The 16,158-nt window shown below is 37.9% G+C and overlaps 1 protein-coding gene across 10 annotated transcripts in view; it reads right to left on the reverse strand.

Annotated features, from left to right (window-relative positions):
* The window catches only part of USP53 (ubiquitin specific peptidase 53), a 39,295-nt gene extending 23,476 nt beyond the window's left edge, over positions 1–15,819 (reverse strand). For 3 of the 10 annotated variants that reach the window (XM_080633458.1, XM_080633459.1, XM_080633456.1), the window contains exons 1-2: positions 6,158–9,442; positions 3,450–3,542 (exon numbers count right to left, since the gene is read on the reverse strand). In XM_080633458.1, coding sequence (XP_080489584.1) covers positions 3,450–3,542; positions 6,158–6,301 — 237 coding nt within the window. In that variant the 5' untranslated portion in view covers positions 6,302–9,442. The other 7 variants (XM_080633454.1, XM_080633452.1, XM_080633455.1 and 4 more) reach the window with 7 other exon arrangements.
* Between the last annotated feature and the right edge of the window lie 339 nt (positions 15,820–16,158).

Consider the following 16,158-nt stretch of genomic DNA (forward strand, 5'->3'; position numbering starts at 1 on the left):
GCTACCAAACTTAACTTAGATCCAATAGGAAAACAACATAAAAGTATATAGAACTGCAAGTAACTGACCCCCAGAAGCAACACAAGCCCTGGTCCATAAATGTACAGCTTTTTTAATGTTATTTCTGGAATAGTGGTTCATGCATACATATCTCATCTTTACAGATGATGTGGGGCAGATTTCTTGGGGCATAATGTAATGCCACCCAGATTAGTTTAACGCCCAGCACTTATAAAATAAAGTAACAACTACAGACAGGATTGCATTTTTATTTAAATTATGGATATGCAAAAAACCTCACATAAATTAGATAGAATGCTTATAATCCTTGCTCAGCTCTTTCCTGAACCAGTGCACACAATACAAACAGAAAAGATTAGTATCTGCAGATCCAGAACATGAGGATAAATTGCACTTGATTTTTAATTACTTTCCCAGAACAGGTAGTTGGCTGCTACTACTCTTTTTGGCAGAGATATGTATGCAAGTGGCCTTATCATTTAGCAAGTAAGGGAGGTTGATTTTGAAAAAAATGGAATTTAGAAGATCTTAAACAAATGAGAAAACATTTGCAGATATTAAAGGGTGTATTCCACTGTCAAGAATTTTAAGTCAAAGTTTATAAAAAAAAAAGAAGAGAATAAAGACAAAGCAAATAGAGAGAAGCCATACGAAATATAAATAAAGATCTGCATTTTTCACATAGGCCTTAGTTAAAAAAAATCTGTTGGACAGAAGGCAAAGACACAAGGGATAAGCCAAGTTTCAGTGCTAACACAAAGTAGTGTTTTAACCATGATTCGTTCCAGGGTAAGTGTCTCGTAAATATTTAAACTTCCCTCCATAACAAAAAGCATGTACTACCTATAAAAATTATAGTTGGTATCTTGTGTAAACATTCAAAATGAAGTTTTTAACAGATCTGATAATACAAGTTAACTCTGCTTTTAAGACATTTATCACTTCTCTTTTTGGCTGGTAGGTCATTTTTTGTATGCAACAGAGCCTTACATGTCCAGATTTTAAAAAAGCACAGATAAGCAGTTATGCAGATACGTATGCTCATTTTAGTGGCCTGCATTGTCCAAGTCCCAGTGTTATCCAGAAAAGAAAAGAGCATATTGAATTTCTGAAAGAAAAAGATAATGGACTGAACTGAAGAAAACCGGAATTTATTGGCTATGCAGTTTACAGGAAAGGCCAATTTACATAAAATAGCCTTCTTTTCTAGGGAAGAGAAGAATGGTTAAAATAGCCCAAGACCACAAAGAAAAAAACCCCAAGCCAAAACTCCACACTAAAACCAGAAAACAACCCAAGTTACCAAAACGCATCTTCATCCAGTATATACACTGCATGAAAATCAAAACACCCCAGGTTCTGAACATAGAACAAACAGGATCACTCAACCAGTATCTCTAAAAAGCCAAGAAAGAAAAATCAACTGTTGACATAATGACTGAGGACAGATACTTCCAAATGTGTTAACTACAATGTTTTGAGTTCAGCACCTAGGCTACTGGCCATGGAGTTATAAAGTGTTCAAGGCCAGAGCCTTGAGTGACATGGTTTGGCGTGACATTTCCCTGCCCATGGCAGGGGGGTTGGAACTAGATGATCTTAAGGTCCTTTCCAACCCTAACTATTCTATGATTCTGTACTACTAATTCCATTTTAACCAATTTCAGAACAGGCAGCAATACCACTGCGTAACAGCATTCTTGGGAATGGATCAAAATAGGAATATTGTCCAGGCAATGCAAAATATTCAGGTACAGCAAACTGTTTAGACAAATCACACACGGAAATGCATAATGGCAGTAAGCAATCCCTCAAGAACAGATACTTGAAAGAATAAAGAAAATTTCAAGTCCTCAATTACATCTGCTTTATGAAGCAGCTGAAGCTAGCGTACTGCTTTGGAAAGTGACTTCAAGTGATGCAAGCCTTAACTTTCTTTATACTGGAACCCAAAAAAATACAGGAAGAGAGAGGACATAAAGGTACAGCAAGTGGTATGTTCAGCTTGAAAAAAAGCAGCACCTGGTCTTCACAAGTGCACCCTTAGCATAGAGCAATTCCTTACTAACAGTTTCAATCGCAACATACCACACTTCCTTCGTCATGTTTGAGCACACTGAAGTGGCTACATTATTTTTACTATGATTCCAGCTATATGATTAGTCATTAAGACTATGTAGTGTAACACACACATTCCAGCAATTGCCATGCACCAATCCCTCTTCATTTCTTAAAGGTGGTTACAGTGCAACTTGGAAGACTGTGTATGAACTTCACATGTAATATGGATCAAATCAAAAGGAAAAGATCATAAAATTCACTCCATATTATGATATCAGATACAGACATGAATCTCTGGACACACGAAACTCTAGGAAACTGAAGATATAATCCCAAGACAGACACAGATTTTTTTCTGAAAACACAGGAATCCCTGAGTTATGATCTGGACTTTATGTACAAGTAACACATTTCAGTCTGTGAAACTCCCTGAGAATAAACTCGAAAATACTTGGTTTATTCTCACCTACAATTTAGCATCATCAAAAAACACTTCCTCAGTTAGCTACATTTTCAAATAACATTTTCCTTTTAAGCTCCCTACAGATGAACAATTCCCAGTTCTGTATATTACTATATCTACTACTACATTTAAAGAAAATTCTGCAGCCCTGTATAGGAATCCTAGAAGTGTCTTTATTTTCAAATTGCAGTAGAAGTAGAAAGCACATACTACCAAAAACATATCCGTGTTTTTTCATTGGTATTTATACCCAGATGAAAGAGATATGCTTGCAGCTATTTCCCTAGTAACTGCAGGCAGCCAAATACCAGTGCTGTAAAAGCAGTAAGAACATAACAGAATTTGACAGACTTCAGATGAGTTAACAAAATGGTTTGAAGCGTTTTATGCGCTAGTAAAGATATGCAGATCTGACTTACTTTCTACACTAAACACAAAAAAGTTGCCAGCTTTCATTAGTTTTCCAGTACTACTACCTTCCTTTCGTTACTTCTAAACTGAACAACTACATTCTCCACCGTCATCATCAACTACAGAATAAAAAGAATCTTGAGCACTTGACAGACAGTAATATAGTTATTGTAAAAGAACTGTTTTCAAACACTACAGGAAAGAACAAAAGCATATGTATATAAAAATATCTCCAAGAGGCTAGCCAGAATTTTTCAAATAAGTCTGTCTTTAAATAAGAAAAAAGTTTTATGCATAAGCAGACAAATTTTTGTACTATAAAATTTCTTCTTTAAACACAATATTTGTTTCAAGCATCCTTAACTCTAAATTGTTTATTCACACAAGAATGACTTAGTCAATCAGACATATACATGACAGGAATATAAATTTGTGACAATTACTTATTTTTTCCTCATTTTGAAAGGTAAGTCTTCCAAAAATTATTCTTTACCTTTAAAGCACAAAATATGCACGCATCTCCCTGACACACATGTCCAGTTAAACCTCTTAAACTTCGTCGAAATATGTCAAGCTGCCACAACACCTATAAAAATAAAGTTTCACAGAAGTATTGAGTTCTGAAAGTTCTATGTTTAAAACAATAACATACAGTACCTTTTTTTTTTTTAATTTCACATAATGTACAACTAGAACACCATACTACTAACAAGAATTATGGTCCTTTTACATTAGCTTGGTGAATTGTGGAAATGCAATTGCATTTACTACTCAAAATTTACATCTGTTTAAACTTTGTGGAACAATGGCGGACCACGTGTGGAAAAAGAGGTGAAGCACTCTTAAGGAAACAAGTAGCAAGCTAAACTGTGTACAGAGATTCTAAGACTTTTTATGGCTTTACAAAAGAGGAAGGTAGCTATGGCTCTCTCTCTCATTCCCTCTCCCCCCTTTCATGCTTTCAAATAAATAAATAAATAAATAAATATGGAAACTGAACTGCTGGGTAAAATGCAAGCATTATTTTGGGTTAAATCTATACTACATTCTTATGGTCTGTTACTAAAATGATTGCTGTAATGCGTTTTTTTTTTTTCCACATATCAAACTAACCCTGGGGCTTAATCAGGTGTTTCTACTTTTTATTTGTGTAACTACTCTGTATAAGAGTAATGTCAGCTTGGCTACACACACTACTTTCAGTAGCTGGTGTCTTAAATACATAACCTGTGCAGTAGTTCGGAAAGTTGCAAATTAAAAAAAAAAAACAAACAAACAAACCTCCCTCTCCCCCCCCAAATAAATTCCAAGAGGCACAGTAACAAATGCATATCCAGGTGAAAAACCCCAATCCTATCTATAAATATAAAACCTAAAACTAATTAGGATGCATTTGAAAATTAATATCTGAAACTCAGTTCTAAAGGTTGAACATAAGTTAGAAGGAACACATTTCCTTGCAAAACAGCAGTCACCAATCAGCCACTGCTTGACAAACAGCAATAGGATGTGAAGTAGTAGGATTCTCTGAAACTATAACTAAAAATTACTTAGAATTTTATTTTAGGGCACCCTAAGTGAAAACAGCAAAACTACAAGAGAAAATAGGTCAGGCTGTTCCCACTGAATGTAAAACAGCAAACTCTTTCTACTAAATCTATTACACGCATTTTAAGTGTACGCAGATACTATACACACCATGTAGAGATCTTTCTGATTTCCTATGTTTAAATCCATACTGTTTTTAAGACCTAGAGGTTTTTGTTTGTTTCTTGGATTTTTGTTGGTTTTTTTTTTTGAAGGAAGCCAATGCAGCTATTTATAGCCTTTGCAAGTTTGGTAAATAATTCTGTACAATTTGATAACCATTAGGTCCAAAGTTTAAGCATTAGAAAAAAGTACTTTGTTCTGCTCTTTATTTACAGAGACTAGAAACTTGCTGCTGTTAATTTCCAAATTTAGAAAAAGACTACAGTATAAACTTAGTTATTCCTGGTATACCAATTTGCAGACTGCGTAAAGACTAGCATTGCTGTGTCAGAGAATTAAGTAGATCCCTATATTCCCTGTCATAAGTAGGCTTGTAAAAATATCAATTTTTCACCAGCTATTGTCACTATTCCCAAGAGATCTGAAGAGCCACCATTTTTTCAATTTCAGCTCAGAACAGTATGTAAACAAACTCATGCAAGAACTTGGTAATACATATGCACATAAACAGTAAAAGAAATCTAAATCACATTTCTTGGTACCAAGCTTATCTCCTACTCTAACTCATAGAATCATAGAATGCTTAGGGTTGGAAAGGACTTTAAGATCATGTAGCTCCAAATCCCTTGCAACTGGCAGGGACACCACACACCAGACCATGTTGCCCAAGGCTCTGTCCAACCTGGCCTTGAACACTGCCAGGGATGGGCCATTTATCACTTCTTTGGGTGACCTGTTCCAGTGCCTCACCACCCTCACAGTAAAGAACTTCTTCTTATATCTAACCTGAACTTCCTCTGTTTCACTTTAAACCCATTCCTCCTTGTCCTATCACTACAGTCTTTCCTATTAGAACCAAAGCTTTCAGCTATACGTGCATCTTCTGATATGTCCCAGAACAACAGGCTTATGCTAATTTTGAGAAAAGAGTATTTTAACAAAAACAGCATCCTATTCAATACAAATAGTAGTACTGATTGCCCCACATTAAAAAAAATCTCAGATTTTGATAGGTAACAAAGTTATGTTTGACAGAAACATTAGTTCAAAAATTCAGCAGCATGTTTTAAAGTTAATGAGTCATGAGTTTCCAAATACAAAATGGAAGTTTTTCTGAAATTCTTAATGCATGCAAGCAAAACAACATTGCAATTTTTTCCAAAATTAAATATTTAATACTCTGTCAATTTCTTGAAATTAAATATTAAATATGATTACTTCCATGGAGTAGTCTTTTCTACAATTGCCACATTTCCTTCCTCCCCTTGCCTTAGGAAAGTCCATTCCATACAGACACGCTATTCTGTCTCACTTGGAATCATTAAGAAGTTTAACCAAGAACTGAATTTAACACTATTGAAATTTCCAGTAGAATACACATACTGCAATATGAATTATAAAAACAGCATTGCCAAAACAACACTTTCCCTACTGTGACCGTCTAAGCTGCTATAAAAGCAAAACTGTTAATAAATCAAGTTGTTTTCTTACCTGAACAGCACTATTAAGAAAGCAGCTGTTTTGTCCTGGTTCATTTAATAAGCCTTTTGTAGGGGCCAGCGACAGTATACTTCCAGGCTGATAAACTCTTCCAAGGTTACCCCCAGGTTTTCTTAAGAATTTCACCCATGCCATTATTTTTCAGTCTTTATAACTGCAATATTTACACTTAAATAATTAAGGGTACGATGGGTGCAAGGCAAAGAAGAAGGTCCTATGAGAATTCCTCTAAAATCATGGCATTCCATTCAACTCTGTGCAACAGTAACGAGTCACAGGTTTAAGTCCATTTCCAGGAGCAGCTGTCAGCCATCTACCAGGATCAGTCAAAATACAGATACATAAAGTTTTAAACTCTCAGACTTAAAGAAAACCAAAAGGTGTCCAGTTAACTTTAAAACATGTGAAAAAGTTATTAGAAGTTCTTATTAAGCAAATAGCACAGTAACTGACTTCTCCTTCCAGGGATATCAATTAAGTATTCCTATAAATCACCAGCTGTATTATATTTCAAAAATGGAAAGTTCTTAACAGTCGTTATATTCCTGTTCTCTCATTTTGTTCCATCTTCTTCTTACTTTTAACTGTGACCCATGAAATACATTCCAGTTTAGAAGGCTCCATGTTTATTTCATTCTCTTTCCAGTGAACCTGAAATAAGAAGGGAAAAAAAAAAAAAAAAAAAGAAGAAGAAAATATAAAAATACAGTTTCCAAAAGGTTAAACCCTCCAAGGTAAGGAAGGGGATCATGGGCAAAATAACCTCTTAACCTAAAGGTAGGTGCAACAATAACCAGGGAAGAAGAAAAGAAACAACTGCCACCTAAAAGCTTGTTTTAAAGGCAAAAAAAAGTATTTTCTGTCATAATGATTTCTCTTCTAACTTACTAGACACCTCTAAAAACCACGATAAAATTACTCTAATGGTTGTGCTAATGATATGCAATTGCTTATAAAAAGAACACATATCACATGAATTTTCTGTCTCTGAATCTCCAAGTCTAATAAAAAGATTGCCAAGAAATATTTTTATCCAACACTTGAAAGCCTAAGACAGTTTCGATTTCAATATCCTAGCAAATCACACAAACCAATACATATTTCTATGTCTGAAGATTACTAAAATGTACAAATTGTCAGCTAATACTCAGCTTTCAAAAATTTCTATTACCTAGTAAATACCACATAAATATTTTATTAGCCCGGTTGTATTCTTAAAGCATCCTGAAAAACATAGCAAATAACAAAGCAAGAGCATTCCAGTAGATGCTCCAATAACCGATTCTAAGATTTTCAAATTCAAGCAGTAAATTGTTTCTCTTTATTGCTGAAGGTGCATGTTTAAGGCTAAATGACTCATCATCCAAAACATCACAAGTGCATGTAAAGCCCATGCAGTCATCACCTCACAACAACAGACTGTTCAATCAGTTTAGCATAACTATTTAATCACTACACAAAAATTTGAAGTAACTGCACAGAAGAGAATAAAGTTAAAGGAAAGCAATAAAGGCTGCATATTTGTAAAGTGGAGAGGAAAAAAAAAAAAAAAAAGGATTGAAATTATGGCCTCACATTACAACCAAAATACTCAAAGTTTACAAGCATGTGAAATATGAAAGATGTATCAGTGTACTTGAAAACTTGCAGCCTTCTCACTATAACCTTTCTCAACTGTGCAAGCCTTTCAAGATTGGTGAGCAGCATTAAAAAACAAAAATAAAGTTTCTAACTGAACACTGGATAAATTGAAAGATAACTTTCCCCAGCTCAGAATAACTAACAACACATTAGCAAACAGTTCTACAACTCTTGATTATTGCACAGTTGGGATATCACAGAAACAAATCACAGGACTTCCAGAAATACCTGCAGGCAATCTTGCACCCCTAAAACTATTGCCATTTTATTTAAAAGAAACATTGGTACTTGCCTGCATTACTAAAAATAAATAAATAAATAAATAAATAAATCGCTAACTGGAACCTAACCAAAAGTCCTTTCTGTCCCATGCATAATCAGATGGTTTTGTTTGTTTACTGATGTTACTGTACATCACCCATAAGTAATTTGATGTAATAATACTGGAAATATTAAGTGTGATTTGTGACAGCACTGAGGAAGAAGTCTGCAATCTAACTGGAAACTGACCTTGACAGAAAATCATGTGGTAATTTTGTTTTCTTTGTTTACTTCAATAGAGCCAGAAAGTAAATAAAAATAAAAATAAAAATGTAGCGAGTAACTGGAAACACATATTAGTTTCAGATCTTATCTGAACCTTATTTAAAAGGAGTATCAATCTCAATTTTTTCCCCCCACATAAAAGTCAAAGTGCTCCACAGCGTAACAGCCATTTTTCTACAAAGGGCCAAACTCTAAGAAGATCAGGACAGAGGTGAAAGTAAGAGTAAAACAAAGATTAGCACAGAAAAAGATGAAAGATTCTCTGAAGTCAGGTATGCAGAAGTGTTAACATGATATCTGTACAGAGCAATTAAAGGCAAGAAAATATTTTCACAAGTGTTTCCATTTGAAAGTTTCAGTACAGTACATTAATAGAAAACAATGAATCACTACAGTAAAGATTAAGAGGAGCCAAGTAAAAAATGTAAGGTGTATAGCTGTTTGTAATATGATACATATATATGAACACTTAATAAAAAAAAAAAAAAAAAGGATTCAAGAAACTAATACCACACATCAAAAGCACTTAGTAATATGAAGCATCATTTGGCCCAAAAAGTCTCCTGCTATCACAGGGCATCATAACTTTTAATTGCCAAGGATAACACCAGAAATATAACTAAAAAGAAAAACCAAAACAAACCAAACCCCTAAACCCCTCAAAAACAAAAAAAAAGGCAAAAAAACCCCAAACAACCCAGAAGAATCTTACATTAAACTCTTTCAACCACCAAATACTTTCTACTGATTTCTGATTTAGTATTTCTCTATTCATATTGAAAAACTGACCCAATACATTTTTGTCAGAGAAAGAACCTTCCCCTTGACATACTAGAAAAGCTGCTCGAGTATGCATTTTATTGGTGATACAGTGTTCCTGATTCCACTTTATATAGTTTCCCATACGGAGAATTATGTACAATTTTCTCCACCATCCTGCTCTTGTCCCAGAAGATAAAACTGATGTTAAGATGAACTGTATTTGGTAATCAGCGATGTCAAACTGGGTAGAGTGAAGAGGAAAAAACAGGAAAGAGACTGGATTGGAACAGTACAGATGGCCTGTGCTACCCATAAAGGTGTGATCCTGCCCCCTCTACTCTGCTCTCGTGAAACCTCACTTGTACTGTGTGCAGTTCTGGTGTCCTCAACATAAGAAGAACATGGAGCTGTTGGAGCAAGTCCAGAGGAGGCCACAAGGATGATCAGGGGACTGGAGCACCTCCTGCATGAAGACAGACTGAGAAAGCTGGGGCTGTTCAGCCTGGAGAAGAGAAGGCTGCATGAAGACCTCAGAGCAGTCTCCCAGTATCTGAAGGGCCCCTATAAGGATACTGGGGAGGGACTCTCCATTAGGGACTGTAGTGGTAGGACAAGGGGTAATATGTTCAAACTCAAACAGAGGAAGTTCAAGTTAGATATAAGGAAGAAGTTCTTTACTGTGAGGGTGGTGAGACACTGGAATGGGTTGCCCAAGGAAGTTGCGAATGCTCCATTCCTGGCAGTGCTCAAGGCCACGGTGGGCAGAGTCTTGGGGTGACACAGTTCAGTGCAAGGTGTCCCTGCCCATGGCAGAGGGATTGGAACTAGATGATCTTAAGATCCTTTCCAACCCTAACTATTCTATGATTCTAAGCATTTACCTGCTGGGTTGGGTTTCAGAAAAGTTAATCATTCATGGTAAAAAAAAAAAACCCACAACCCTAAAAAATAATAAAAAATGGTTCTGGGTTATCTCTATGTTACTGTCACATTTCATTACGATGCTGTTTAATTTCACATCCACAAAGTTGTGAATACAAATAATTCCAGCTATCACATCAGGTAAGTACATACAATCTTATCCTAATAAATTGCAGGATACATTCATTGTACAGTTTTCATATCTGGGCCAGATATTAATTTTCCAGAGCACTGTGATATTTTATTCATATGGTCTCTGTTAAGTACCCACAACATTAGTACACCTTTTCCTGAAAATTTAAATACAACACCAGAAAGATCAGAAGCTACTTAAATATTATTTCATTCCAACCATCTTAAATTACTTTTTCTATAAATTAATTCTTTACAGTGCACAGGTCAAACTAAACATACTTCCCCCTGCAAAAGTTCAAATACGCCAAATATATAAGAAAAAGCAAGAAGGGCATGTCAGAAAGGTATTTCATCTAAAAGATCTCTCTGTACTTCTCAACTAGAACTTCGCACCAAATGGGCACTCCAGTCCCCCTACTACTCTTTCACCCCTCAAATGATCATTTAACCCAAGGAACAGAGAGAAGTTGTGAAATAATACTATCTTGACACAGTGAGTTCTCTAGAGGGGCACTGTAGATGAGCCTTCCAATGGTGCCATAAGCAATGTGATTAACTTATGCCATCCATTTGTCATCACAGCCCTAAGGAGACAAAGTTTAGACTAGCATCTTGCTTTTAAATTTACAACATGCAAGTATATGAAAGTCTGAGTTTGTTGTTTAAAAAAAAAGAAAAAAAAAAAGGGAAACAGGAAAGAAAAAAGGCAAAATCAAAGAAAGCTATTGTTGAAGACACTGGCAAGAATGTATACTCTAGTCACAAGGAGTATTTTTTTGTCTGCTGACAAGCCTACCCTCGACTGTAGGCAGTTCCATAAATCAGAGAAAAGATGATGCTGATCAACCTGGGTTCCTTCCACCTCCTATAATGCTTGGCTAAGCTTTCAAATGATTGGGACCTAGACTACTGACTCCCTTAACTCAAATTCTATACTTTACAGTATAATCAGGAGCTGCAGACTATTCTTACATGTCTGTGGCAAGCATACTAAGAGCACTATAGCATTTATTAGCCACTAGGGTTTACTAGTTCTTTGCAAGTTCCTGGCTTGGCAAAGGTGTGGGTCACTAACAATAGCTTCTAAGTCACTAAACCACAAATAGTCTTCAGTAGGTGCAATCTCCCAGGAAAACAGTTATTTCACATAAATGTAATTGACATGCTACATGAGATTTTTAATAGCTGAGAGTTAAAGAAATATTCTTGCCCTTCAGACTAAAGGGATCAGTTTTGGATTATTGTTTCAAACCAAAGGCACTAAACAAGGGTATGAACTCTTCAAATCAATATGCATTTAAAAGCCTAAATTCTCCTACCTCACCTACCTCTGAAGAACAGACACTGTTCTTCAGTCATCAATGATCTCAACAAGCACATGGCTGCCTTTTGTTGCGTAGCCTTACAGAACAAAATATATGCCTGCCACAAATTTCTGGTCACTTGCCTCTATAGCTTCTAGAAGAACAGACACGCTAGTCAGCAGAAACACAAGTTATCACCAGTTTTGCTGCTATACCCTAGCACACAAGTAACTGCAGCCATCACAATCTTTTCAATATAACAAGTAATGTCACTGAATCAGCTTACAAACCAGCAGTCACTATTTTACCTAAACAAGTAACTTTCTACAAGCAGATTTAGGTTTAGGAATCTTTGATACTCATTTAGATAAAACTGTTGAGATAAACAGTTGAGATAAAGTCTGTGAATACTGAAACTATCAATGCTTGGCTTCTGACAGTTTTACATCTCACAGCTGAGTTCTCTTGTGATTTTCTACCTACTTGGGGATTTTGCCACCTCTGCTCCTTACTTCTTCTGACAAGGTCTCTCTCTTCCAGCTAGCTGCCTGTTTTCAGGTACTTTGTAAGTACATCATCATTTATAAGACTTCTAGACCGTCCATCAAATCAGGTGGAAACTTGCGATAGGTTCAGAAGTTGTTGGCTCTGTGTGTCTCTGAAATTTGGCTGAAGAATCATTATTTACATCTTCTTAGCTTCATTTTGCAACTACTCGAAGTGTGTTGCATGACTACTGGGAAAGCTTTTTCATTCCCAATGCTAAGGTTACTTTTAAGCAACACAGTTTTTTTTGCTTCTGCTTGGAAGTTCACACCTCTGTGCTGAGCCTGGCAACTTACTCAATGGTCTGACAACTGCGGTAAATCAATTTCTAAAGTAATATATGTTAAAACTTAGGAATTTCAGTACAAAACAACAAAAATTTGGAAGGAAGAATGATTAAATGCAGTACAATGGAATATGCTTATGATGGGAACCAACTAGAGTTTTTTGCAGCAAACCAACATTACAGGAACTGTGGTTACTTTCTCCTTCTCAACAGAATGAAATCAATCAAAATTTCAACAATGTGCAAGAATTTGATTGTTTTCCTCAGCTCAGAAGTTTGTAATTTGAAATTGCCAAATTTTGTCAAGAACAAAAATTTGGTTTGTACTGTGATGGTATTGGAGAGTTCACTCAACTTTTTTGGTCCCTGCACAAACCATGTCCCCTTGCACCTTTACCATCATGTTGGACTGTATATATCAGCAGATCTTTTTTGCCATAAGATACACCTAATGCTTTTAGTAATGCCCAGTCTTTGTCTTTGAAAATTATACTATTCACTGCAAAAACTGACAAGGAAATATGTTAACATGCAAATTCTCACTATTTGAAACACCAGAGAAAATAACCTTCATTATTAGCACTTACATACAACACACACAACATGAAATAAGAACACCACTGTAAGACTGGAGAGGGTGTCGGGCATGGGGGAAAGCATATTATATTCCCAGCAGTGACCATTAGCCTTGATTTTGTGGGCCATCTGCAAGTATACCAGTCAGTGGTATTGGCCTGACACACTCTTTCTGCCTCCAGTCACTGACTTATTAAGTCCCCAAGAGACAAAAATGGTGTTTTGACGGTTATCGCTTCTAGAAATTCTTCCAACCAATCTCTGAAGGTTTTAAACCCAGGTTTGGTTCTTTTTTTTCTGTTTTGAAGACCTCTATTGTCTCTTCTTCAGCCCTGATCCATTTAACTGTTCCTCATATGCCAAACCACTGCTCTTGCATGCACGCTTCTCTGTATCCCCTCAAGATGGGAGAACCAGAAGTGCAGATGCTTTCCCAGATGGGTTTTGTATAAGCACAGATATTTTTTTCTTCAAGCTGTTCCAATAAAAACTTTCCTGTTTGCATCAAAACCAAAGCAACAGGTTCACAGCCCAGCATCTCTGGGCTGTCATAACTAGACAACAACTTTAGAAATAGCTACAATAGGAACTCTGAGTTCCTCAAAGAGTACAAATTCCGAACCCATGACATGGGCCAGCATTTGCAGTGAATCATCACACAGAAACAACAGAGTAGACTTCTGTTTCTCCATCTTCCTATTCCTTTACAAAGTGCTTTGTTCTGAGACTACCATGTACTCTTTCTTGAACCTCAGAAAGACAGAAGGTATCTCTACAGTCATAATTGTCACACTTGCCTACATTTCCCAGTTAACTGGGTCCATAAACTATAACCATGCCTTTTAGTTTTCTTTGTAGATGCTTGATCATGAATAGAAGTGCAAAACACTGAAGTTCTGTTCCTCCTCAAAAAGTGTTCTGTTTCTTAAGTTACCAGGAACAACAACATAACTGAGTCACAAGGAAAGGCAATATGAGCATAATCTTCAAGGCAACCCACATTTTATTGGTCTAACAAAAAAAAAAAAAAAAAAAAAAAAAAAAAAAAAAAAATCTGAATTGTTACAGTTCCTAAATTTCTTCACAAAAAATCTGTACAAGACCTATGCACAAATATTTCACTCAGTCCACACATCTAAAATTCTTATCCAGTCGCTGTCCCTGTTATGGCCTCAAGTCTCATTTAACCTGGCTAACACCAGTTTGTTTCTGCTTAAGCCATGAGGACAATTTTTAATAACTCTTTGAACAGACTTCATTCCCATCACTACATCCCTCATGTGACTGAACTGTTCTACTCTACCAAGAGGCATTAACCAAGGAAAAATCACAAGTGTTGCTAGTGAGATCTTAGGAAGCAATGTAATCAAAACACACAATAGCGTTAATACTCTGACCCTGAAGTCCCATGGGTCTCATACCCAAACAATTCTGTTAGGAGTACATCACATACATCCTACAACTGAAAAAGATTGTGCACTATCAACTTTTGATATTAAAGTGCATATTTTTGTATTTTACTGTCAACATCCCCCTGGTCCAGGGTAACTTTTTACAAAAGTAACATAAAAAAAAAACCACCTAAAGAAAACAGTAAATATATCTTACTTTGAAATAATTTGTTAGGGGAGGAAAGGACTATGTATTATTTGATAAGGATAATTAATTTACTTATAAATTACATTATATATAATTTATACATTTATATAACATGAGCTTTCACTATTTTAACACCTAAAATTACCCTTATACAAGAACAGAACAGTTAATAATAAAGTCAGAGGGGGAAGAGGATATTGCATCAGTCAGGCACAGCACTGTTTATGTGATTAAGTTTTTCTCTCTTAAAATAATCCTAGTAGCTTCAAAGTTAAGTAAGAAGGGATCTCTTTTTACACATTTTTGCATGTACGTGTAATGTAAAACATTAAGTAGAGATATGAAAAACTCAGACTTATTGTGGGAAAAAAATAGATGTTGAAAGAATGAGATATATTTCCTTTCAAAAGCTGACTTGAAATTATTTGCATTGAAAATCAAAGCAAACGATAAACTTAAACTTAGATGAGAGGCTAAACATACAATTTGCATACATCTACCTACATGCCTCGGAAATTCCTACCTGCACGAACACAGCAAATAACACAGCCTCCAAATTCTGTAAACTGATTAAATTTCAAATGGCTCCATACTACCTGTACTGGCATTTCCTGTTCTAAACACCCTCTGAAAACACTTCAGAGAAACTGGCTGATGGGCATGCAACTACCAAGTTACACATTAACTTTATGTTCTGGCTCTCACAGAGCCAACACAGGAGCGCGCACCGTCTCCACACGAAAACATCCCCACTTCAGGGGCAGGCTGTCCCCCGCTTACACAACCTACGGGACAGCGCCTACAGCTCGCCCCGCGATCTGTGTGTGAACCTCACTTGGACCGTCCACAGGCGGCTTCCAGGCCTCACGCCCACGAGGGCCCCTCCGCGGGTGGGCGTCGCTCGCCGGGGCAGGGGCCGGCGGCGTCTCAGGCGAGCGGTCCGGTCGCCGGCTCAGCGCGGCCCCCTGACCAGACAGCAGTCCCCGCTTCAGCCGTCGGCCGCCCCTCGCCGGACGTGACCGCCCCAGCCGCCACCAGACGTGCCGGCAGCAGGTGAACGGCCCGCGACAGTCCCGACGCCCGGCCGCTGCCGCCCAGCACAGCTCGCACCATCTCGCTGAGAACAAGAGACAGATCCCACTCCCCATTCCCCAGTTCAGGACGTACGGCTACCTCTCACTCGGGGGCCGGCGCCGCTGCCTCACCTCCCGCTCCGCCACGGCCACGACTGCCGCTTCACCCCCCCTGCGCGCATACCCCCTCACTCGGCTCCGGTCTCACCTTCTCCCGGCGGCGACTCCAAGCGCCTCACCGCCCCGCCCTCACACAAACTTTTAGCTTCCCCCCTCCTTTCCCGGAGCAGCGAGCTCCTCCTCCCTTCGCCCGCCCGCTGATGCGCTTGCGCAATGAGGCGGCGGGCGAGCAGAGGAGGGGGCCGGGCAGGAAAGTGGGGGAGGTGTCTCCCTCACGGTATGCCGGATATTCTTGAGCGCGCCCGGCGCCAGGAAGGAGATAGCGCTGCGGGAGGGCAGACGGAGGGGGGGTCACGGAAGCGGCTGAATGGGACAGACCAATCACAGCACCACCCCCTCCCGCTCGCCGGAGAAAGCCCGGTAGGAGGGAATAGCCGCCTTAGGTGGCGTGCGGAAACGCTGCGCATGCGCAGTGGGCGGGCG

This window comes from Psittacula echo (assembly GCF_963264785.1).
Source record: "Psittacula echo genome assembly, chromosome: 1".
NCBI lineage: Eukaryota > Metazoa > Chordata > Aves > Psittaciformes > Psittacidae > Psittacula > Psittacula echo.